The sequence below is a fragment of the Chelmon rostratus genome, chromosome 17, assembly GCF_017976325.1.
Source record: "Chelmon rostratus isolate fCheRos1 chromosome 17, fCheRos1.pri, whole genome shotgun sequence".
NCBI lineage: Eukaryota > Metazoa > Chordata > Actinopteri > Chaetodontiformes > Chaetodontidae > Chelmon > Chelmon rostratus.
In genome coordinates this window covers 5,165,175-5,186,009 of record NC_055674.1, presented here as the reverse complement: position 1 = coordinate 5,186,009, position 20,835 = coordinate 5,165,175, and the positions used below count along the sequence as shown (strand labels likewise).

The 20,835-nt window shown below is 45.6% G+C and overlaps 1 protein-coding gene across 3 annotated transcripts in view; it reads left to right on the top strand.

The window, feature by feature from the left end:
• cacnb1 (calcium channel, voltage-dependent, beta 1 subunit) overlaps positions 1-19,900 on the top strand; it is a 31,554-nt gene extending 11,654 nt beyond the window's left edge. Inside the window, exons 3-15 of one of the 3 annotated variants that reach the window (XM_041956271.1) lie at positions 6,255-6,374; positions 6,555-6,677; positions 7,231-7,367; positions 7,976-8,043; positions 10,011-10,039; positions 12,512-12,592; positions 12,674-12,732; positions 12,821-12,930; positions 13,820-13,828; positions 15,210-15,361; positions 16,037-16,132; positions 16,263-16,448; positions 17,781-19,900. In XM_041956271.1, coding sequence (XP_041812205.1) covers positions 6,255-6,374; positions 6,555-6,677; positions 7,231-7,367; positions 7,976-8,043; positions 10,011-10,039; positions 12,512-12,592; positions 12,674-12,732; positions 12,821-12,930; positions 13,820-13,828; positions 15,210-15,361; positions 16,037-16,132; positions 16,263-16,448; positions 17,781-18,314 — 1,704 coding nt within the window. In that variant the 3' untranslated portion in view covers positions 18,315-19,900. Of the gene's footprint in view, positions 1-6,254; positions 6,375-6,554; positions 6,678-7,230; positions 7,368-7,975; positions 8,044-9,416; positions 9,578-10,010; positions 10,040-12,511; positions 12,593-12,673; positions 12,733-12,820; positions 12,931-13,819; positions 13,829-15,209; positions 15,362-16,036; positions 16,133-16,262 lie in introns of all 3 variants that reach the window. The other 2 variants (XM_041956272.1, XM_041956273.1) reach the window with 2 other exon arrangements.
• The last annotated feature ends 935 nt before the right edge of the window (positions 19,901-20,835 follow it).

The window sequence follows — 20,835 nt, the reverse complement described above, 5'->3', positions numbered from 1 at the left end:
TGTCCTCAACTCACTGCTGTAACACTGAACCACTGACTCTTTTTTATGCCTCCCCCCATATCCATATTAATCCGCCGTCTGATACCCTTTTTTCCGGCAGATAGACAAAGACAAAGAGACAGAGAGAGGGGTGGAATGAGATCAGGACAGAGAAGAATAAAGCAAAGAGAGAGAGAGAGAGAGAGAGAGAGGCGGGGGGGTTTCCCTGGGCACTGCCCCAGCCCTCTCCCACGTCAGCCGGGGCATTGAATGGCTGACGGCTGCATACCAAGCCTCCTTCTGGGTCTCAGTGTGTTCATGTCCCTGTTTCTGTCCGGCCAGGTCTAAATATATTTCCCCAGTTTGCAAATGTAGCACAAGTCTTGCAACCCGACCCCCAGCCAGCTCCAGCTCCCTTCCTCTACACAAGGTTCACGTTCCACTGGGTTGTGGAGGTTGGGGGGGGGGGTGGGCGTGTGTGTGTGTGTGTGCATGTGTGTGTGTGAAGGGGTTGGAGGTTAAGAGAGCCGCTCTCCTGGTTTCACACATACGGCACTCTTTTCTGGCTTTCTCTCCTATCACACACACACATCCACTCACAAACACACACATGTACACTTCTGCACTTGTCAAACCAGCAGACAGACACTCACACTAGTTACCCCTATCTCAAACACACACACACACACACACATAACTCTGTCTGTGGACTCCGGCGTTGCCCCCTTGGTTTGCCGTGGTGTGGCGAGCGTGGCAAACGAGGTATGGAGAGGACTGAGAGGATTCAAAGGCCCGTCATGGTAAGAAGGATCTGCATAAAATCTACGAGCTTCTTGCTGCATCTGGCTGATCTGGACGCAGTTTGTGTGCGAGTGTCTCTGTGTGGATCTGGATTGGAGTTTTGAAAGTTCAGCAGACACTTTTGCTCGCCGCCCGGGTCCTGGTAGCGCTTCACCTCCTGGTCCGCGTCTTTCTTCGCTCCCCCTCTTCTGAGCGTGATTCCATTTTGGGCCGGGCCACAGCTGCTGGAAGGGCGCTGTGTTTTTAATTAGACTTCCAGTCCCACCGGTTGCCTCTGCTGGCGTCCCAGCACTGTGGCCATTTCAGGGGGCTTCTTTCGCTGCTGTCCCCCTGTCCCAAACAGGCCTGGACTGGATCTGGATTCAGCTCGTTACTGCACGCGGATGTGCTGCTTCACAATTTTACATGTTCTCTGTTTGGTTTTCCACTCTTTTGGCTGTTATTGCATTTAGGGCTGGGCCATAATTTGATATTTTCATTTTACTTTCCGTGGAATCATCATCGTGATGATTAGGGCTGCAGATAGCAATCGTTTTAATCCCTGATTACTTTATTCTGTCAGTTGTTTTACGACTAGTCCTTCATCTATAGTGAATTAAAAATATCCATCACTGGGAAATTTCCAGAGTGCGAGGTTACATCTTCAAACCTGTCAGCTAAAAACCAAAAGATGTCCAGTTTAAAGCAACAAATCCTCACATGTGAATCGCTGGAATCAGTGAATCTGCTACATTTTGATTCGTATTGATTAAACGACTAATCAGCTTCACAGCAGTGATCATATGATTATATCACGCTGTTGTTTACTAAATTCTGTTGGCCTAATTGAAAGTTTTGAAGTGTCTTGTGTCTGATGTGAGCATAGCAAACAGTTTGCTGTACTGATCATCAGTTTTATTACTTTCATTATCGATTTATCTACCGATTATATTTTCGATTAATCGTATCATCTATAAAATAGCACCAAAAGTGTCCATTAAGATTCCCCAGAGCCCAAAGTGATGTCTTCAAGTTGCTTGTTTTGATTGGACCGGCAGTCCAAACTCAAAGAGATGTGGTTCACATCATGAAGGACTAAGAAAAGCACAAACCAGCAAAAAAACTAATTGTTATCAAACTTTTGCAGTTTCATTTTCAATTGATCGACTAATCAGCTTTAGCTTATGTATGATTTTGCATGTCTTGCATGTATGATGTTGATCTTTCAGCCCTGATCTCATTCACTGGAGTTCCTCTTGTGCTCGTTTGTGAAAATGGGGGCTTCTGGTGAGTTCAGACCATGACTCATCTTTCTAGTCATCGCCACACGGGCCAGCTGGTTGCCATGACGCTGCTGTGACAGAAAAAAGGAGCACGGCCTTTTACAGCCGCCGGCCGTCGGCTTCGGACAGGAAATCTGTGCTTTGTGGCTCCTTTGTTTGTTCCGTCGGACACGTTTCTCCTTCTCTTGCCGCTCTCTTGCAGTTTTCTCTTTCCGGACCTGTTTTCACTGAGCTAATCGACTCTGGATGTGATGTGAATACACAGCGTAGCTGAGGCTCGACTGCTAATGCATTCTGGTTTGCTCTCAGCTGTCTGGAATGAGTTGTTGTGTCCTTCTTCTTCTCTGATTTGTTGACTGGGGCCCGAGGAGACTCAGAGATAAAGCAAAAAGGAAAAGCATATTTAACATTCTAGCTTTTCTTTCATTTTTTATTTCTCACATCATCTGAGCTGATGAGTCTGAAGATATTTTTGTCTGTTTAATTATCAGGGCATGGGTTCGCAGTATGTGTCAGCTTTTAGATGCTAATCACTTCTTAGTCACACATTGTGAAGTCTGACAACACCTGCTGCGATGATCCTGTTGTTAATGGCAGCAGCAGATTCAAATCTTTGACCTCTGTCCTGTTATCTGACATAAGAGCAGAGAGACACGGTGGTGTTTTGTAAAGAAAACAGTCCCGTTTTCGTGCTTTTTGTACATCCCTAAAGCAAATCCACTTTACCTCGTCCTTTTTTTTTCCAATCTCCCCTTTTTCTTGAAGCCATTTGCAGCGGTGCCATTGCATCAGAAGAAACAATGTTAACTCATTCCCCTGCTGCAGGGTGACTCTTTTCAACCCTCATTATTCAGAGCACTTGTCTTCTCCTGGCCCGCCCTCACTCCTTATTCCATTACCCCCCTCCGCTCTGTTGCTCTCTTTTTTTCCCCCCTCCATTTGTTCAATATCAATGCTAAGGAGGTGTAAATTCATCATGGTGGCAGCCGCTGTGCAGAGAACGGAGGAGAAACATGGCTCCCTTTCGGGAGAATTACTGAGCTTCACCTCATGCACCTTTCTTTTTAGCTTCTGGGGTGTAGATGCCAAGAAGTTTCAGTTAGGTGGTCTCGCTTGTAAAAACGTATGTTGTGTTATGTGTATGCTGTGTTATCCTCCAGCCTATTGACCAGGCCCTGGCCTCACAGCATGAGAAGATACTTCATTGATCACCTGTTGAAAAGCTTTTATGCAATTTCCCAGCTGCTGATTTCCCATCAGTGTATTTTATTTGCCATTGATTCCGATATCGTCTCTCTATCTCCTTCCTGATGCAGCTCTCGCTGGCTGCCCGTAATAAGCTGCAGAGTCGGTTACTATGACACTGCTGGGGTCTTTAGTCCGACACCGCCAATAGGAAAGCAGCTCCGCCATCAGGTGGCCTGTAGCTATTTTGAACAGGAGCTGTATGTGAAGTGAAGCAAGCAGCTAAATTAGAGACACTGACATGAGAGGAGAAGAAGAAGAAATAAAAAGGTGCTCTATCAACAGCCTATCACATGTTCTGAAAGGGGTTTCAGGGGAGATTGAGTGCAGAGAGGTGATTGGTCAGCTGCTGCTCTTTCACATGCACTTTTTTCTTGATTAACTGAATGAATGAATGAATCCGTCAATCATGCTCATGTCTCTTCTTTCCCTTTTTTCCTCTTGTTGTGTGTGACGTGAATCAACTGGATGAGTGACTCAGAGACAAGCATTTGTCCACAAACACACACAAACACACACACACACACAAGTCATCGCCTATCCCTCCCACTCTTTTTCGCTCTACATTTTGCTGCATCACCGACCTGTTGCAGCGAGCCGGTGGGTCCCAGCGTGTTTTTAGACGTCATTTCTCTAAAAGTGTTCCCGTGGGTTCCCCATTAAGGTTTGCTAACCTTCATTTAGCCGCTGCTCCATGTTGGGATGCACCTGTATTGTTTAGAAGATGACTCAGAGCCGGGAAGCGGGGGCGGCGGTCCTCATTACATGCTGCATGTCACTCACAGGATCCTTCCACCTACTTGAGTGGGAAGCGGGCGCCCCGCTGCGAGTGTTTGCGTATGAGTAAATGAAACAGGAAGTGGGGATGGTGTGTGGATGCCCGAGGACGCGAGGAGTAGCTAGCCATCGCCTTGGCAACAGGGAGTGTCTACGTTCGGTCGGCCGTTGCCAAGTCACAGAGCGCCTCGGTACGACAGGTGGCCGAGCCAGAATCAACAACTGTGTTTGTCCTTTCATTTCAAATCATAAAGAGACGCATGGATGCTAATCAAAGGTGTAGAGGAGCATTAATCACACGTAAATGCATGTGCAAACACGCCACACAGATGCTTCACATATGACCAGTTCTTTTCTCTCAGGATATATTTAGACCCTCAGGCTCTTTGTAAAGGTTTGTGTTTGAAAAATGGCACAAGGATTTCTTTTCCTTTTTTTTTCAAAAAGCAAACAAAGGAGAGGGAGGGGTTTGACCTGCAGCAAAGGTACAATATCGAACCAGGGATGTTGCAGCTTTATAGTGATGCATCTAAACAAGGCCACCCTGGATTCCTTTTCATCTTTAGCGTAAGAAACTTTAGCATATTCAGTTCAGAGTGGGGTTGGGTATCACGTTGGACAATTGAAATCAAAAGAGATACCCTTTCTTCTTCCTTTTGAAAGTGTGCTCCTACATTACCCACAATGCCACTGATCCAACAACAGTTTGGTCCGAGATTCAGACGTGTTTTGCTAGTAGCAGCTAATGTAGCCTCAAGCTGCGAGCCTCGAGCAGGGATGTGGCTACAGAGATCTGGTAAACTCTTCTTTCCAGCTCCACAGCTCCAGATTTATTTTGTTGTCAGTGTTGTAGTCTTCAGACTCGAGTGACATCACTTAAGGCATTTGATCAGCTCCCTTTAGAGCCACGAAAAGGTTTGTAGACCTGTAAGCAGACTGATGTGTAAGTACATGTGTTCATTCATCCTTTCATCAAACATTTCTTGAGCTAAATCAGGAAGTTTGACTAACATTTTATTTATAAAATGCTTCATTCAGTTAGTCAAACCTCCTGATGGTTAGATTTTGAACCGATGCACTAAAAAAAGGGTCAAACCTTGTTTATTGTCCACAAACTAAGCTATAAGAAATTGTATTGTTCTGCAGTCAGTTCTGAAACTTAGAAAAATCTCCATGCTCAACCCTTTTCTGGAGATATCTGCTTTACTCGCTCTTTGTGTTGTCTGACTACACATGTGCAGGGGATTTTTCATCATCATTACATATGGCGTATGTCATCTTTGCGCATTCTCACCTCTATTTTAAAAGCCCACACCTAGTGACTCACTTCTTCTGCCTGGCACATTCAGCTGTCCGCATTCTTGTCAGCACCTCCTACAAAGCGCCAGGCAGCCTGTCAGCTCCAAAAAAAAAAAAAAAAAACAGCAAGGAGAGAACAAGTGGGATTGTTATATAAGTTGAACACTCAAACATTTCAGAAGTTCAGGCTGCCTCCCTCACTGCACCGCTCTGCTGAACAGTACAGTGGGCCAGCGCCGCGGGCTCACAGGAGGCTCGGGTTTTTATTGTGGTATGGGTGCCTGGATGAGGGTCAGCAGGAGAGAGTCAAGTTACCGTGCATGAGTGGTGGATGTGTTGGAAACTGTAGCCACTTCATGAGAAATTTATACCAACCCTAATATTATAAACAGTCCTCAGGCCTTTTTTTTTCTCTCTCCACCTCTTTCTGTCTCTACTTGACACACCTACACACCGAATGTGTTGTACCTGTGCAGAAAGATTTAACACCTCGGCCTCTCTGCAGCTGCAGTGGAAATGTCGGCCTGTTGTTATGCATCCTCTCCACCTCAAATTACACAGAGTCAGCTTTCAGCTTTCATGCAACATGAAGGCCGTGGCCCCTTTTGTGTCTACGGAGGTTGCGCTTCTCAAGGCGGTCCTGACATTTGGACCGCAAGTGGATTTGAATGCGGCCGTTCTCGTTCAGATTTAAGACAAGTGTATTTGAAACAAGACAGAAAGGAGAACGCTGGGAAAACCTAAAGATGAACAAACAGTTTGTCAGTTCAGATTGCAGACACTCAAACTTATACCCTAATTTGGTCTCGTTTTTGCACGTTCATGGACATCCGGTGCTCTTTTTTTTGCACTTCCCATTTCACCTTTATGTAAACTCATTGTGTATTTCAGGGCTCTGCAGACTCCTACACCAGCCGGCCGTCGGACTCAGATGTGTCCCTGGAGGAGGACCCTGAGGCTCTGAGGAAGGAGGCTGACAGACAGGCTCTTGCCACACTCGAGAAAGCAAAGGTCAGAGAGCAACTGTTGTATCTCCGTCCGTTATGCACAGCGTATTGCACTTCGCAGTCAGTGTTGAGTGTTCTGACACTGGTAAACCTCATCATCAGTGTCAAGGTGGACGCTGAACTCTGTGTTTTTGGTGAGCTGGCGTCTGTATACTAACATCTGTCTTTCCCATCACTGCTCCAGACCAAACCGGTGGCGTTTGCTGTGCGGACAAACGTCGGTTACAACCCCGGCCCCAGCGATGACGTTCCTGTGCAGGGCATGGCCATATCCTTCGAAGCCAAAGACTTCTTGCACATTAAAGAGGTACGAGCCTCCCAGACACACCAGCGAGCTCTTGTCCGCACACACTTCAAAATAAGCACATTTATGAACTGAAAATGATGTCTTTCACACAGAGATACAGAAAATAGTTCACATTTGTACCTATTCAGCCTCGGATAAAGGTAAATCACTTAAGGTTTATGGTTCTCCTGGATGGTGTCGGGGGAAAACAGACCAACAGTGGGGGTTGGAGATCAAAACAATTGGCAGTGATGGGAGGGATCATGTTTTATTGCAGCTCATTACACTGTCTCCTGTCTAAACCCTACCCAGGCCATGAGTGGGAGTTAGCACTAACAAGAGCTGCAGAGAGAGGAGAACCGGATGATCCAAAATTAATAAAAGTAACACTGTCATTTTCTGATTTTGGTCACCTGGAACAAAACTGTGGTTTTTCCAGGCACAAAAATGATCTTGGCTCATTGTACCTGGGCACTATAATAGCTGCAATTCAGTGCTACCTTTTTTTGAAAGTACAGTATAGTAGGAGAAAATGCTGGTGTATCATGGATTGCCGATGCTCGTCTAAATACAGAAGTACAACAATGACTGGTGGATTGGACGTCTGGTGAAGGAGGGCTGTGAGGTGGGCTTCATCCCCAGCCCGGTCAAACTGGAGAACACCCGTCAGCTGCAGGAGCAGAGGATGAGACAGAACCGACTCAGCTCCAGGTAACCATGAACGTCTCTCTGCATTTACAGTATCAGCATCACAAACGACTACCCCGTTTTATAAAACAGGTCAGACCTGAGTCACACTTCACCCACCAGGCAATGTAAAACTTCCTCAAATAGACTAAAGCACTGCAGTGAGTCACCGTATTCCTCCATGCAGCCGCACTGTGTATATATTCAGTAGGTCTCTGTAGTCTAGGTTTCAGGGTTTTTTTTAGAAATACAAGAACAAAAACTGTTTATTTTGATTATTTAAAATTGAAAATCTATACTACAATAATCAGGATGATTGGGTTTTAATATGCAATTTGCAGCACAGTTACGCTTTGATATTATTCATTGTTTTTTTCCACTCAGTTTCTTAATTACTTTGATGAAATTCTGCACATTCTGCATTTCTCTCTTTAACTTTATATTACCAGAAGGTCAAACAGCTCCTCATTTACTGTGAACTGTGAGGATCACTGCAGGAGGAAGTGCTTGGTTTAATCAGTTCGGTACAAATGAGTAAAAAGATGAAGACTATGAGCTGTTTGCACTCAGTATTGTGAAGCTATACTTTTTCTTTCACCAGGCAATAATTTGTGTTTCTTTTTTCATCACAGTAAATCTGGGGGAAGCTCCAGTCTGGATGTTGCCACGGGAACACGCAGGCCCACCCCACCTGGCACAGGTGAGGTCAAGTGCTGGGGGAGGGGGGTCTCCCCATCAACTGGCGAAATAGCGACTTTGTTCGTGTTTGTGTGCAACGCCGACCGAGCGAGACGAGACAGGCGCCTGATATTTAGATGAAGATTTTAATTGGCTGGTTAGCCAGGCATGATGATGAATCACGGCGCGTCTCGGCTGGTTGCTGTGTGAAGTGAGAGAGGTCTTTGGAGGTCTGTCATTAGCACACAGGACGGGACTGAAATAGAGCCGAGGATGGACCGCGCTCATTAAACTTGATAAGTATGTCTGGCTTGTGTGCGTCTGCATCGCCAGGACGACAGAGAGCTGATGCTCGATATCCAAGAGAGACAGCAGGAGAGAGGAAAGTGCAAACATGGGAAAAATAAACAACTCTGATCGACTTTGAGGGTTTGTTGTTAATCAGATAGAGCCACTGAACTGGACTCAGTAATATAATAGAAATATAATCTGTCTGATACACCGTTTACGTCCTAAGTGGTCGATCTGACTTAAAGCAAACCTTTGACATTCTGGGAAATAAGCTTCGCCTCCTGAGAACAGGAGGAACGGCACATACCATCTAATCTAAAGCTCACTAATTACCAAATGACATCTCGTTTGTGTAATTTGTGCGTCAATTTGCCGTTTTACTGGCCGTTATGTGCTGGATTATTTCTTTTTGCACTTAATCGGTGAGCTCTAGAGGTGCTAGAAGGCAGATTTTGTCCTTTTTTTTGCGCGCTGTTTCCAGTGTTTGTGCTAAGCTATGCTAACAGCTGCTAGCTGTAGGCTCATATTTAACTGACAGTTGTTAGAGTGGTATCAATCTTCTCATCTCTCAAGTCCAGGCAAGAAAGCGTATTTCCCCAAATCCCAAACCATTTCTTTAAAAAACGTCACACCTGCCAGCCTCAAAGCCACCACGTCGACAGACTCTTCATCCCCCAGCTTCCCTCTCAGCTTCATCTCTTCCTCCCTGTCCACTCCTCTCCTCCTCTGCAGCCTCTTCTTCACACATCTACACTCGAAGTTTGTGGTCACCCTCTCCTTCATGTTATCACGCCCCGCGTCTGTGCCTTGCTTCCTGATAATCCGATGTGCTGTTCTTTTAAACTCTTGTTTCAGTGTTGTTTCCGGTTTAAATCATACTCTGCGTCACCTGTTCGGATCTCAGTGTTTGCCGTCTCTTGCAGTTTCCTCCATGCCTCTTCCTGGATGCATCTCACATTCTTCTATCTACTCTTCCCCCTTTTTTTTTTGCCTTTCCTCTTCTGCTTTTTCTCGTCCTCTTTCGCTTCGCCTTGTCTCGCTCTCTCCTCTTTTCTCTCCCTCTCTTCCCTTCTCTCTGCACCACCTGCCCTCCCCCCTCATCAGCTCACGTGGACATGTCCACTGTGGCCTTTGACGTTGACCCCCTCGACCTGGATGCTGAGGAGCCCCCTGAGTTCCAGGGTGACCCTCGCTCCTCCAAGGGCATGTCAGGCAGCGTAACATCCCCTCAGGCCAACACCCACCGACTGCCCTTCTTTAAGAAGGTAACATCAGAGGCCCAGGACACCTCGCTCACCTCCTCCCTCCTCCGTCTCTCACTAACTGCTCACAGCTGAACCGCCCCTGCTGCTGCTGCTGCTGCTGTAGCTCCTGACTCTAACACTGTTTGGCCCTCGGGCGCCGGTCACGATGGTTACGCTCAGATATGTTTGGAAGTTTGTTTCCGTGCTTGTCAGCTGGGAGAGGCGTCGAACTAACCGTAGCGCTCTGAAATGGCTGCCGCTGCTATTGTGTTTAATCTGTTCTATATTTCATATGAAGTCACAGTGAGGCCGTCAGCGTAGCGTCTGTTTTAATCAATAAACAGCTCCTCTCCCGATCCCCCACCTAATCCTAACCTGTCAATAACTAAATGTGCTCTTGTGTCTTGTGCTTTCTTTTTGTCTCTTCTGGCTGTTGTGTGGAATGGTACCGTAGGTGGTCCGGCTAAACAGAAACAGAAGTCGGTGAGTGTGGTTTGTTCTCAAGACTAACCTCTAACATTTCACCCCTCATCCTCCGTTCTCGTACATTTTCCTTCCTGTGGCAACTTGTGGTGAATAACAGAATATTTTATTGCACCTTCATTGCTTCCAAGGACGCATTAAAATATTCGCTGGATCTTTTGTAAATCACGGGATGCACCAGCGTGCGGGATGCAGGTGCAGATTCATCCCAGACCCTGTTAGTCAGACTAGCACAGTAGCGCATCCCGACATGCTTTCGTTTCCATTTATAACGGCTGATCTGAGTGACAGTAGCCCCACAGTCAGCTGTTTTCTGCTCTTCAGCACAATTTGAAGGCGTTGGAACAAAGGCTTGTCATGTTAGGAGGGACAGTAGCGTTGTGCTAGTATTGCTAAGTTAAAAATATGCAAAAAGTCTTCAAAATAACATGCAAACCCACACTCGTGCTCATCCCATTGAGACACATGTCTTTCAGTACTTACCAGCAATAAAGTCCTGAAATGCTTTAAGGATTTTAAATTTAATTCAGGAAATTTTGCTCAATTTCATTTAATGTAATTAGAACAAATGTCAACTACAATATCTCCACATTAGCATTTTGCAGCTATTTTATGAATTGCCATATCTGCTATTTACTGTACAACACTGTGAGCCACAATACCTAAACCAGGCATGTCAAACTGATTCCATAAAGGGCCGTGTGGCTGCAGGTTTTCGTTCCAACTAAGGAGGAGCACACCAGGCTGGAATCAATTAATCAGCTGATCTCAGTCTTCAGCTGATAACAAAGTGATCCCTTGATTTTGATTGGTTGGCCTGGTGTGCTCATCCTTGGTTGGAAAGAAAACCTGCAGCCACACGGCCCTTTGTGGAATCAGTTTGACATGCCTGATCTAAACAGTATTTTAGAAGAATATGATTGCATGGATGGACAACAAACCGTATTATTGAACTATCATTGTGATCCATATCATACACACAATCCTCCCTGTTATTCACTAAATTGTGCACCGTGCTCATGTTATTCCAAACCAGCGAGTACTATTGTTATGTTCAGTGCTCCAGCTCTGCCCCTTTGGAGACAAGAGCCATTTGGAAACTTTTAAAATATGTATTTTTAGCTCCGGTGAATACAAATGAGGTGAAATGAGCTTGCGTTGCTGTGCTTTATGTAATGTAATGTAGTGGAGCGGGCCACTCCAGCATTATCTCCTGCTTTAAGAGCTGCGCAGCACACACACAGAAGAGGGGGCGGGCTTGGAATACAGATCTGAAAAGAAAAAAAAAATCCAATTTCAGTGTTGTTGGAGCTTATAGGACGTGTGGCTGTTTTCACCCCGTTCTCACTGAGAAAAAGGCTGCTTCTAAAGAGGACAAATGCTTATGGCGTCCTTATGGATGAGTCATTCATGATTCATGTTGTACAAATAAGCCTAAAGTTCAGGCGCTGAAATATGGATCGTGCTTGTGTGTGGGTGTTCTATATAAATCATGGTTATAGGTTTTTAGTGTGAATGGCTGAAGGAAAGCCTCAGACTACAGTATGTAGACGCATCTTTATATAGATCATGTCCAGAGATGTTCCCAAAAAGTCCCACCGTGTAAAACACATTTAAACCGCAGCTTTCCCAGTCTTTTGTTGCTCCTGTCCCAACGTGTTTGAAACGTGTCGCTGCACCAAATTCAGAATAAGCAGATATTTACAAAAATCAATGAAGCTGATGAGGTCAAACATTAAATATGTCGTCTTTGCACTGTTTTCAATTGAGTATATGTCAAACAGGATAAGCAAATGATCACATTCTGTTTAATTTATGTTTTGCGGAGCGTCCCAACATTTTTGGATTAACTGATTATTATAAATGTTAGAAAATAGGGTAAAAGTCAATAAATAATGGAAAAATCCAGGTGAAAATCTGATTTTAGATCCACCACCAACACTCACAGTTGTTTTCACATTTACATTACACACTGTATATGTATATATATGAAGGAACTTCTTAGAATGATAAAAAAGTTGGAGCACAAATGTTAAAAAGTGCATTTTCACTGTTACTGCAGCAATCGTTGGCAGTAGCAGCTTAACAATTCACACCAAGTGCTGATGCATGACAAAGAGAGAGGAGTGTGAAGTATGACGTCTGTGTTAGGGCAGCAGCAGTCACGAGAGCTCTCCTGACACCCCGGCGTCTGGTTTAATTATGGACACTTTAATTATGTGAGACAGCAGACGAAGAAATAGAAGCGAGCGCTTTGAGCGAGGAATTGATCCCTGCCTCCGAAACATTCACAGGCAGTCAATAAAACGAATGGAGTCCAGCGTCTGCATCTCACCATCCATCAATCTGAGCGCTCACAGAGGGGGTGGAGGGCTGGGGCGAGGGGCGTTTGTGTTGAGTTAATGCTGATTTATGTGTGACTGTACATCTGTGTGCGCTTTGTGGAGCTGATTGGAACTTTTCCTGGCTCAGATGGAGCATGTCCCACCCTATGACGTGGTCCCCTCCATGAGACCCATCATCCTGGTCGGGCCGTCACTCAAAGGATATGAGGTAAGGAGGGAAATTAGCAACATGCTAACATCGAGTTTCACATCCATGCATGTTATTTTACGCCTGATTATTTCTCTTTAGGTGACAGACATGATGCAGAAAGCGCTCTTTGACTTCCTGAAACACAAGTTTGAGGGCAGGTAGGGACAGCATCCGCTCTGCACAGCTCATGTACACTCTGCTTCAAACGGTTCCTGCTTACTGACCCGCTAATGATCTCTGCTTCAGGATATCCATCACACGGGTGACGGCGGACATCTCCCTGGCCAAACGCTCAGTCCTCAACAACCCCAGCAAACACACCATCATCGAGCGCTCCAGCACCCGCTCCAGCCTGGGTAAGACGGCATACAGCCACCTCAGAGCTGCACCAACCACAACCAGTAACCCCACGCTGAGAAACTACAACTTATTCTACAGACACCTGCAACAAATAGCATCTCAGGTTTCGATTTGACAGACGATAGAGAAGAAAACATTTCTGTTCATCATGTCGTGTTGCCAAACATCCATTTAAATACCTTCCACTATTTGTGTTTCATATCTTTGAGTGCATTTCTTATTTAGATAGAGGAATAGATACAGTACATAGATGATAGATAGACACATAAATTGATGGTTTCATTTTTTTAAATGCTAATTAATTTCCTAAAACAGCAGGGCACTGTAGTTTATTAGCAAATACTATTTAAAAAGGAGGAAATATTGCATTTGTTAGGGACTTTTTTGACCTGCGGATTAGTACACATTTGTTGCTGTAGTGAGTACTCACAGCAGCGGGATGTTGTATGTGGGATTTACTCAAAATAAACTGCAATAGTTGTGTTAAAGGAACACTGAGGGAGTTTGGTTTGCAGCTTAAAATGAAATGCATTTGCAATTCCACACACTTACAAAAACACGTTTACACCATAAAAAAAACCTGCAGGTCAGGAGTAAAATGGTGTTTTCTTGATGCTGCGGGAGGTAAGACATTGAAAACAATGAAGCAAAGCACGTGTCTGGTTTGTAAAGTGGACTGCCACTGCGAAAGAACAAGCGCGGCTGTAAAGGTGGACAGGTCATTTGTGTACCGCTGTACAAATCCAAGGTTTTTTTCCCTTTTATACCTGCTGATCTGGCCTCCTCTCTCTTTCTCCATCCTGTCTTTTCTGCCCTCCGCCCACCCATCCTCCCCCTCGCCCCACCTTCTCTCCCATCTTCCTCCACCACTCTCTGTTGATTCAGACGTACTGGGTACGTATGCTCTCCTCGCAACAAAACAGTGAAGCCTCTCCCTTTTCCTCCCTCCCCTCTTCCTCTCACTATACTCATCATCTGCTCATACATCGTTTGTCTGCCTGTCTGCTTGCCTGTCAGTTTCTCTGTTCCTCATACTTCTGTGTGACAGCCTGTAGTCTCTGACAAAAAGACAAGAATTACAAAACCAAATCGGGAAGAGATCCGTGGGAGGGCAGCAGGGCGGCCGGTACCTGCTCCAGACGATGAGCGGAGAGGAAAGTCGATACCTTCCATACTGCTCACCCTCTTATGACCTATCCATTCTGTATATGTGCGCAATCATACCCAAGAATAGCCTCCATAGAAGCTGTAACTCGTCTCGTGAACTCTGTCCAGCCATGGCTGTGGAGCGAGTTTCTCACTGCAGTCAAATCCAAATTAGCAAAAGTCCAAGTCTTGGTTGAGGTTAATGGAAACCTTGCCTGCTATTTCTTTATATGAGTTCAAGTTCATGTTTCTTATCACTCTGCGGGGGCCCTGTTTTTTGCCTCCAGCTTTAATTCTCTATCCTTTAGCCCTCTGGAGGCTGCTAAATTGTGTGCAGGCCCCGTCTCTCTGCAGATTGCCTTGCCCCCGTTATCTCTCTCTGCCGCTGGGCTGGCAGCACGCACACCTCGGAGGCGCTGAGGTTTGACCACACAGGCGAGGAACGTTCTGGTTTCCAGGTTTAATCTCTCTCTTTACACGTCAACAGGCTGATAAAAAAAACGAGGGGAGGGGGGACAGTGCTGGAATTGCCAAATTACAAGATTTATAGGCTGTTGTTGAGGAACAATGAAAACAAAACACTCAAGCAATCCGGAGTTGAGTGGATCACCTGATAGATTAATTACCGCTGTGCCTATTAGCGCTAACAGACACTAATGTTCCACTTAATTTGTTTGATGAAGGTGTTTCTCGTTCTTTTTTTGTTTGTATGTTTGTTTTCTTTACATGGTGAGAAATTGTGCCCTTGTTATTAGTTACTACAAGTGCCACAGGCATCTCATTCTTAAGTGCCTCCTTCCTTCCTAACTTTGAAATAAGAGAGATCAGACAGACAATAGGAAGTCTGAAATGTTGGGAGGCTGCAACAGAATGAGGATGCTGCACTGCTCCATTTAGCTGTGCATAAATGGAACTTTAAATGTGATCCAGCCTAATTCATGCGCTTGGAACTGTCTTCTCTAAAACCTCGACATGCATGACTAAGAACTAACATGGCGGTTGTGTATTTGTGCACAAAGTAAAGGAAGTGTAGTTCATATGCAGCGCCGCCTCAAAGACAGATGTCGTTTACGTAATCTCTTTCCGTCTCATTGCATTAACTTGTCTTATCTGTGTCCCGGGCCTTCAGCGGAGGTGCAGAGTGAGATCGAGCGCATCTTTGAGTTGGCCCGCACCCTCCAGCTGGTCGCTCTGGATGCAGACACCATCAACCACCCCTCTCAGCTGGCAAAGACCTCCCTGGCTCCCATCATTGTCTATATCAAAATAGCCTCACCTAAGGTAAGGCATCATAAATCCAACCCACTTTTTTAGCTGTAGTGTTGTATATGTACTCTATCTATATCTATAAGTATTTTGATATCTATATACTATCAAAATACTTCAATGTTTTTCCATATAGTAGTTTTCATTGTTTGTGGTGGAGCCTGCCTATGCTAACCTACAACATCAGATTGTTTGGCTGCACTGTAAACAGATGCACAGGCTTATATTTCTCAGAAAGTGGCTGCTGAAGGAGCATTTGCTGCCCCCAGAATCCTGACACATGTGCTTTTATACCACACTTGCCGATACCATCAGTAACCATTGGTAGATACCATCAGCAACAGTGCTGACACAGTGTGTTTAGCATTATAACTTGGCGTATTGCTAAGTTTGTTGGTGTGGCGCTGCCACCAACTGTTGAGCAGAGGAATCGTGTGAAGCCAGCAGCAGTATGTGAACCCCCCCCCCCCCCCCTTGTGCACTTGCATGACACAAACTAAGCAAGGGTCCACTTGTAAATCCGTGGCTCCACAGCGCTACTAGTGGTAAAAAAAAAAAAAAAAAAAAAACTCCACTGGGTACCTTCAAATTTGCTCTTGTTTTTTCAGTTCTTTCCTTTTACCATGATAAAATTGCCAACAGCCACATGAATGATTGATGTTTCAGTAAAGTGCTGTTGTCTCCCTGCAGGTCCTCCAGAGGCTCATCAAATCCAGGGGGAAGTCCCAGGCTAAACACCTAAATGTGCAGATGGTGGCAGCAGACAAGTTGGCCCAGTGCCCACCTGTGAGTTTTGCCTTGTAACTGGACTAATAACAGAATTTCTGTTAAAACGACAAAACAATCCACTAATCTTTGCTCTGTAAAATTGCTTTAATCTGTAAAATCAACAAAGAGTCCTTTTGTCTCTCTGCAGGAACTGTTTGACATCATCCTGGACGAGAACCAGCTGGAGGACGCCTGCGAGCACCTGGCTGACTACCTGGAGGCGTACTGGAAGGCGACACACCCCCCGAGCAGCAACCCTCCCAACCCTCTGCTGAACCGTACCATGGCCACGGCGGCCCTGGCCGCCTCCCCTGAGCCCGTCTCCAACCTGCAGGTACAGGTGCTCACCTCCCTGCGCAGAAATATGGATCTGTGGCCTGACATGGACGGTGCAGTTGCGAGTGAGGGGAAAGAGGAAGAACATGCTCTCTGAAGTCCAGCAGAGGCGAAGGGGGGCAGGGACACTCCGGCAAACTCAACCTCAACCCAGCAGTGTGCTTTCTTTACCCTGAAGGAGAAGTGCATTAAAGTCCTGTTTATGCTGTATATAGAAACACAACACAGATGCACATTCACACACCTATGCAGGAATTTGCCACATATGAACAGCTAGTTTAAGAACACCCACACGTAAAATGATTTAGTCTGTATCTGAGCAGGTCCCTGCACTGTTCAAACTGTCAGAGCAGCTCAACTCAAACCACACTGGACTTGAGGAGTAACCCATACGGCACCCCTGCCCCCGGGCTCCCCCCCTTTCATTTCGCCGTAATCAAGAGTAAAATGATATCTGCTGCCCCCACCCGTCCCTCTTTAGCTCCATGGCCTCCTTTCTCCGGTGTTTTTTCTTCTCTGGGAGGCTGAATCCAGTTTGCTGTCCTCCTCTGTGTTGCCATGGCACCGCCCCTGAAAACAGCAAGTCATGTCCGCCTCTTCAAACAGAAACGCTTAGTTTGGTGGAGGCTGTTGCTAACGCTCTGTCCAGTTTAATCTTTTTATAATCATTTTAACAGCGGAGTACTAACCAGCCCTGTCTCTTCTGCTAATTTACTACTGGCTACAGATCAGTTATGATGAGCTGCATGCTTTCAAAGGTATTTACATGTTTCACAGTGTGGCACCCAAGCAAAAGTACTGCACCAAATGCCTGGAAACACGTTTTATATCTCCTATATCTCCTACTAACAAAAATAATCCAAGGAAATTAGAATTGCACAAATTGTCAGTGTATAATCACATCAATTACTTATTTATTTCATTTGTTAGGCATTTTTCTGCTTTTTTTCTGCCATGAGGTCAATCTGCCAGAAGGTGGCACTGTTGTAATGATAGATACTCATTCAGCTTGTTGAATGCTTGGGTGTGTTTGCAGGTCGGTATCATGAGTTTAAAATAATCAGTCAGCAGAACTAGTTTGTTTGACTAACTGATAATTACTGTGTTTGGGTGTGTTGACTGTTGCTCGTGTTGGAGTTGACTGTGTGTGCATGTCAGCGGCACAGGTCCCTCAGCTGGAACATCTCTGTGATACTGTGGTCTTTTGAAGTCCTGTGTTGTGTGTCCTGCCTCACGCTAACCCTGCTGACTAACGACTGACGGTCTGGTTTTGCTCTGCTGTTTGTGTCTCTGCATGGTTGCTGTGTGGCATGGCTGTGGCTGGCTGCAGGGGCCGTACCTGGTGCACGGCGAGCAGAAGCGGGAAGGGCCTCTGACAGAGTGCGGTGGGAGCGGCGCCCTGCATGACTATCAGACAGACCTGGGAGGAAAACCTCAGCAGCAGCAGCAAACGTACATGCGCTCCTCTCGCGGGCAGCTACGGGGAGGGAGCGGGCGAGGCCTTTCGCGGCAAGACACCTTCGACTCTGAGACCCAGGGCAGCCGGGACTCGGCTTACACTGAGGCCGGCGACTCCTGCATGGACATTGAGACTGACCCGTATGAAGAGCCCGAGCCCTACCGAGGGGGCGGGGGCAGCCGCCTCCACCTGGCGCAGCATCACGGCAGACAGGCCTCCTGGGAAGACGAAGGCGCCGAGCCGGACCAGGAAAACCTGAACCACCCTCCGATGCCGAGCCAGACGCAGCCGCATGGACGTGCCAAGCTGAGGGAGCGTTACTGCCAGGACCCTGTGGACACCGGAGCCAACATGAGCCGCAACAAGAACCAGGACGACTGGGGGAGGGACGTCTACATCCGCTGAACACGCATCACACCAGGAAGGAAGCAACTGAGGATGGAGGGGGATAAGGGGAGGGAGGGGGAACAGCTTCAGGTTTTGGGTTCGGAAGGGACTGAAGTGTGGGTCAGTCAGGCTAACAAATGAATCTGTTTACATCCCAGTACAATGTAAAGAAACACATCAACTGCCAGACGCCATTCTCATCAACTTCTTCTTGCAATTCAATTTATTTATGTTTAGAAAAAAATAATATGGGTCTGTTTTTTTGTTTCCTATGTTAATACTGCATGAATATCATGGATTTCTAAACTGACAGCACGAGGACAGTAATTGTTTCGATTGTGAATCTCTGACTGTGATCTGTATGACTCAACCTCACCTTCAGTTGTAGAGTGTGAAGGCTGGTGGAGCTGTAGTCCGTCACGTCTGTCCTCTGCAGTCTTAAACAGGGTCTAATGTCAGCGTCCCCTCCCCCCGTGTACAGTGTCAGGGCTTCTCTTTACCTTAATCTCACTCTTTTGGATGTCAGGATTTGCCCCATGCTGAGATCCAGAAGTTACGAGCCTCTCACCTCCACTTTCTTATCACCCAGACCTTAAAAAGCTGGTGGAGAAGTTGCCATATTTCAACACAACAATTTATTGATGTTGCTACACTCACGTCCGCTTGATAACAACAAAGAATACACTCCAAAGACGTTTACTTCTTCCCCGACCCGGTTCGGCCGCTGTACACGACTGTGCACAGTCTGACCTCCCGTTTCTGTTTTCCTCTTCCTCGTGGGTGCTGAGGGCGCCTGCGGGACTCATCTGTTCTCTGGTTTTTCTAACGCGGCGCAGCACCGCAGTTGTAGTTTTGTGAATGAAGTGTCCTGCCTTAGTCACTCCCACCTTAAAACACCCTTATTTCAAGAAAACTCCAATCACAAGTGCCGGAATGTCTCGCCAAGCCATGTCCACCACTGCCACGGTGGGATGTCTTAACTCTTGTTACGCTCATGCCATGTCTGTGCGTCTCCGTGTGTCTCGTGGCTACTCTGCACCGTAGCCCATGCCGTCGCTCCAGCACATCTCGTTTTCTTTGCACCAGCTTCGTCGTCTGTTTTTCAGGGCTAATGGTTATATAAAAAGTACTTGTGTGTGCGGTTAATCACTCCCAACTTCCACCCAAACGGCTAGCTTGTCTGATATTAAATACCACTCTCTTCTTACTCTTGATTTCTGACTGAATTAGTGTTGTTTTTTCCTGTGGACATTTGCAATTTTTTTTTTATTTTAAATCTTCAGTTCTTGTGAGGTAGTGAGAGGAGTACGAAGCGGGGTGAGGGTGGGGGAGGGTAGGATCAGCTTTGGTCTTTACTCAGTTATCTATAATGGAGAATCCATGAATGTCTTTGGTGGGCTGCTTCTGCCCGCCCGTCTTCAGTTGAATAAATAAATATTAAATAATGATCAGTAAATAATGTTATTGTTGCGTTATCGCAATTGTTAAAAATATGAAATAACATGTATCATTGGTGCCTGATTGTAGCTACATTTTGCTTTTTCTGCCTTTCATTTTTAATCTGTGGATAAATTCGTATTTTAATTAAAAATTTAATCAGAAAATGCCATTGTGTCGCTTAATTGAGACAGTGCATCTAATATAACACCTAACATCGCCCTGCCTGTCCGGCCAACGTGCTTTAATGGGTGTAAACCTGCAGAACCAGGCCTCCATCAATGTATTAGTGCATTGCAAACGTGCAAGGACCTTTGTCACTTTATTGTTTGCTAATCTGACCTCCAAAACACTCGTCTCATGCGAACACACCTACTAGGTCTTTCAGTTAGCAAGTGCAGCGCAATCCAGGATGTGGTTTTTATTTCTTGCATTCAGAGCTCGTCTCAGCGTCTTGCTGGTACTCGGCAGTGGAGGAAATGCTACAAAGGAAGATGCAGTTCCTATCCGAAACTCAAACGTGAGCTTCACATCAGAGTGTTACTTAAGAAGGTGTGATGTCAAGAGCCCCGTGTGGCGAGAGCACCGAGATATCAAGCATGAACAGTTCAGTGGTGGAAGAAGTATTCATCTCATTTTCCTTAAGTAAAAGTATAAGCACAAAAATATTATATAAAGTACTCATTATACAGAATGACCCTTTCAGAGTGCCATTACATCTCTATTATTATTGGATTATTGTAAGTGCTGTAAGTCAATGTAGTGTGGTAAAAGGTGTGATATGCTCTCTGAGGAAAGTACAGTACAAGTTCCTCAAAACTGTACAACAGTACAGTACTTTCCTCCACTGATGCACTTAAATACATCTCACATTCACTACAATATGTCAATGTATTAGATTTGAAGTATTTTACAGGCCAACAACATAACAGTAAAGCTTTGAACCGCCAGTAAAAATACAGGATATTTAAAGTAAAGAGAAAAAAAAGATCATATTCCGATTAATCCTCTGTGACCGAACTCCAAACAATAAATTTGGCTAAAATGAGACGAGTGTGCAGATGTTTTGACCTTTGTTCACAGCTGTTGTTGTCTCCATCCA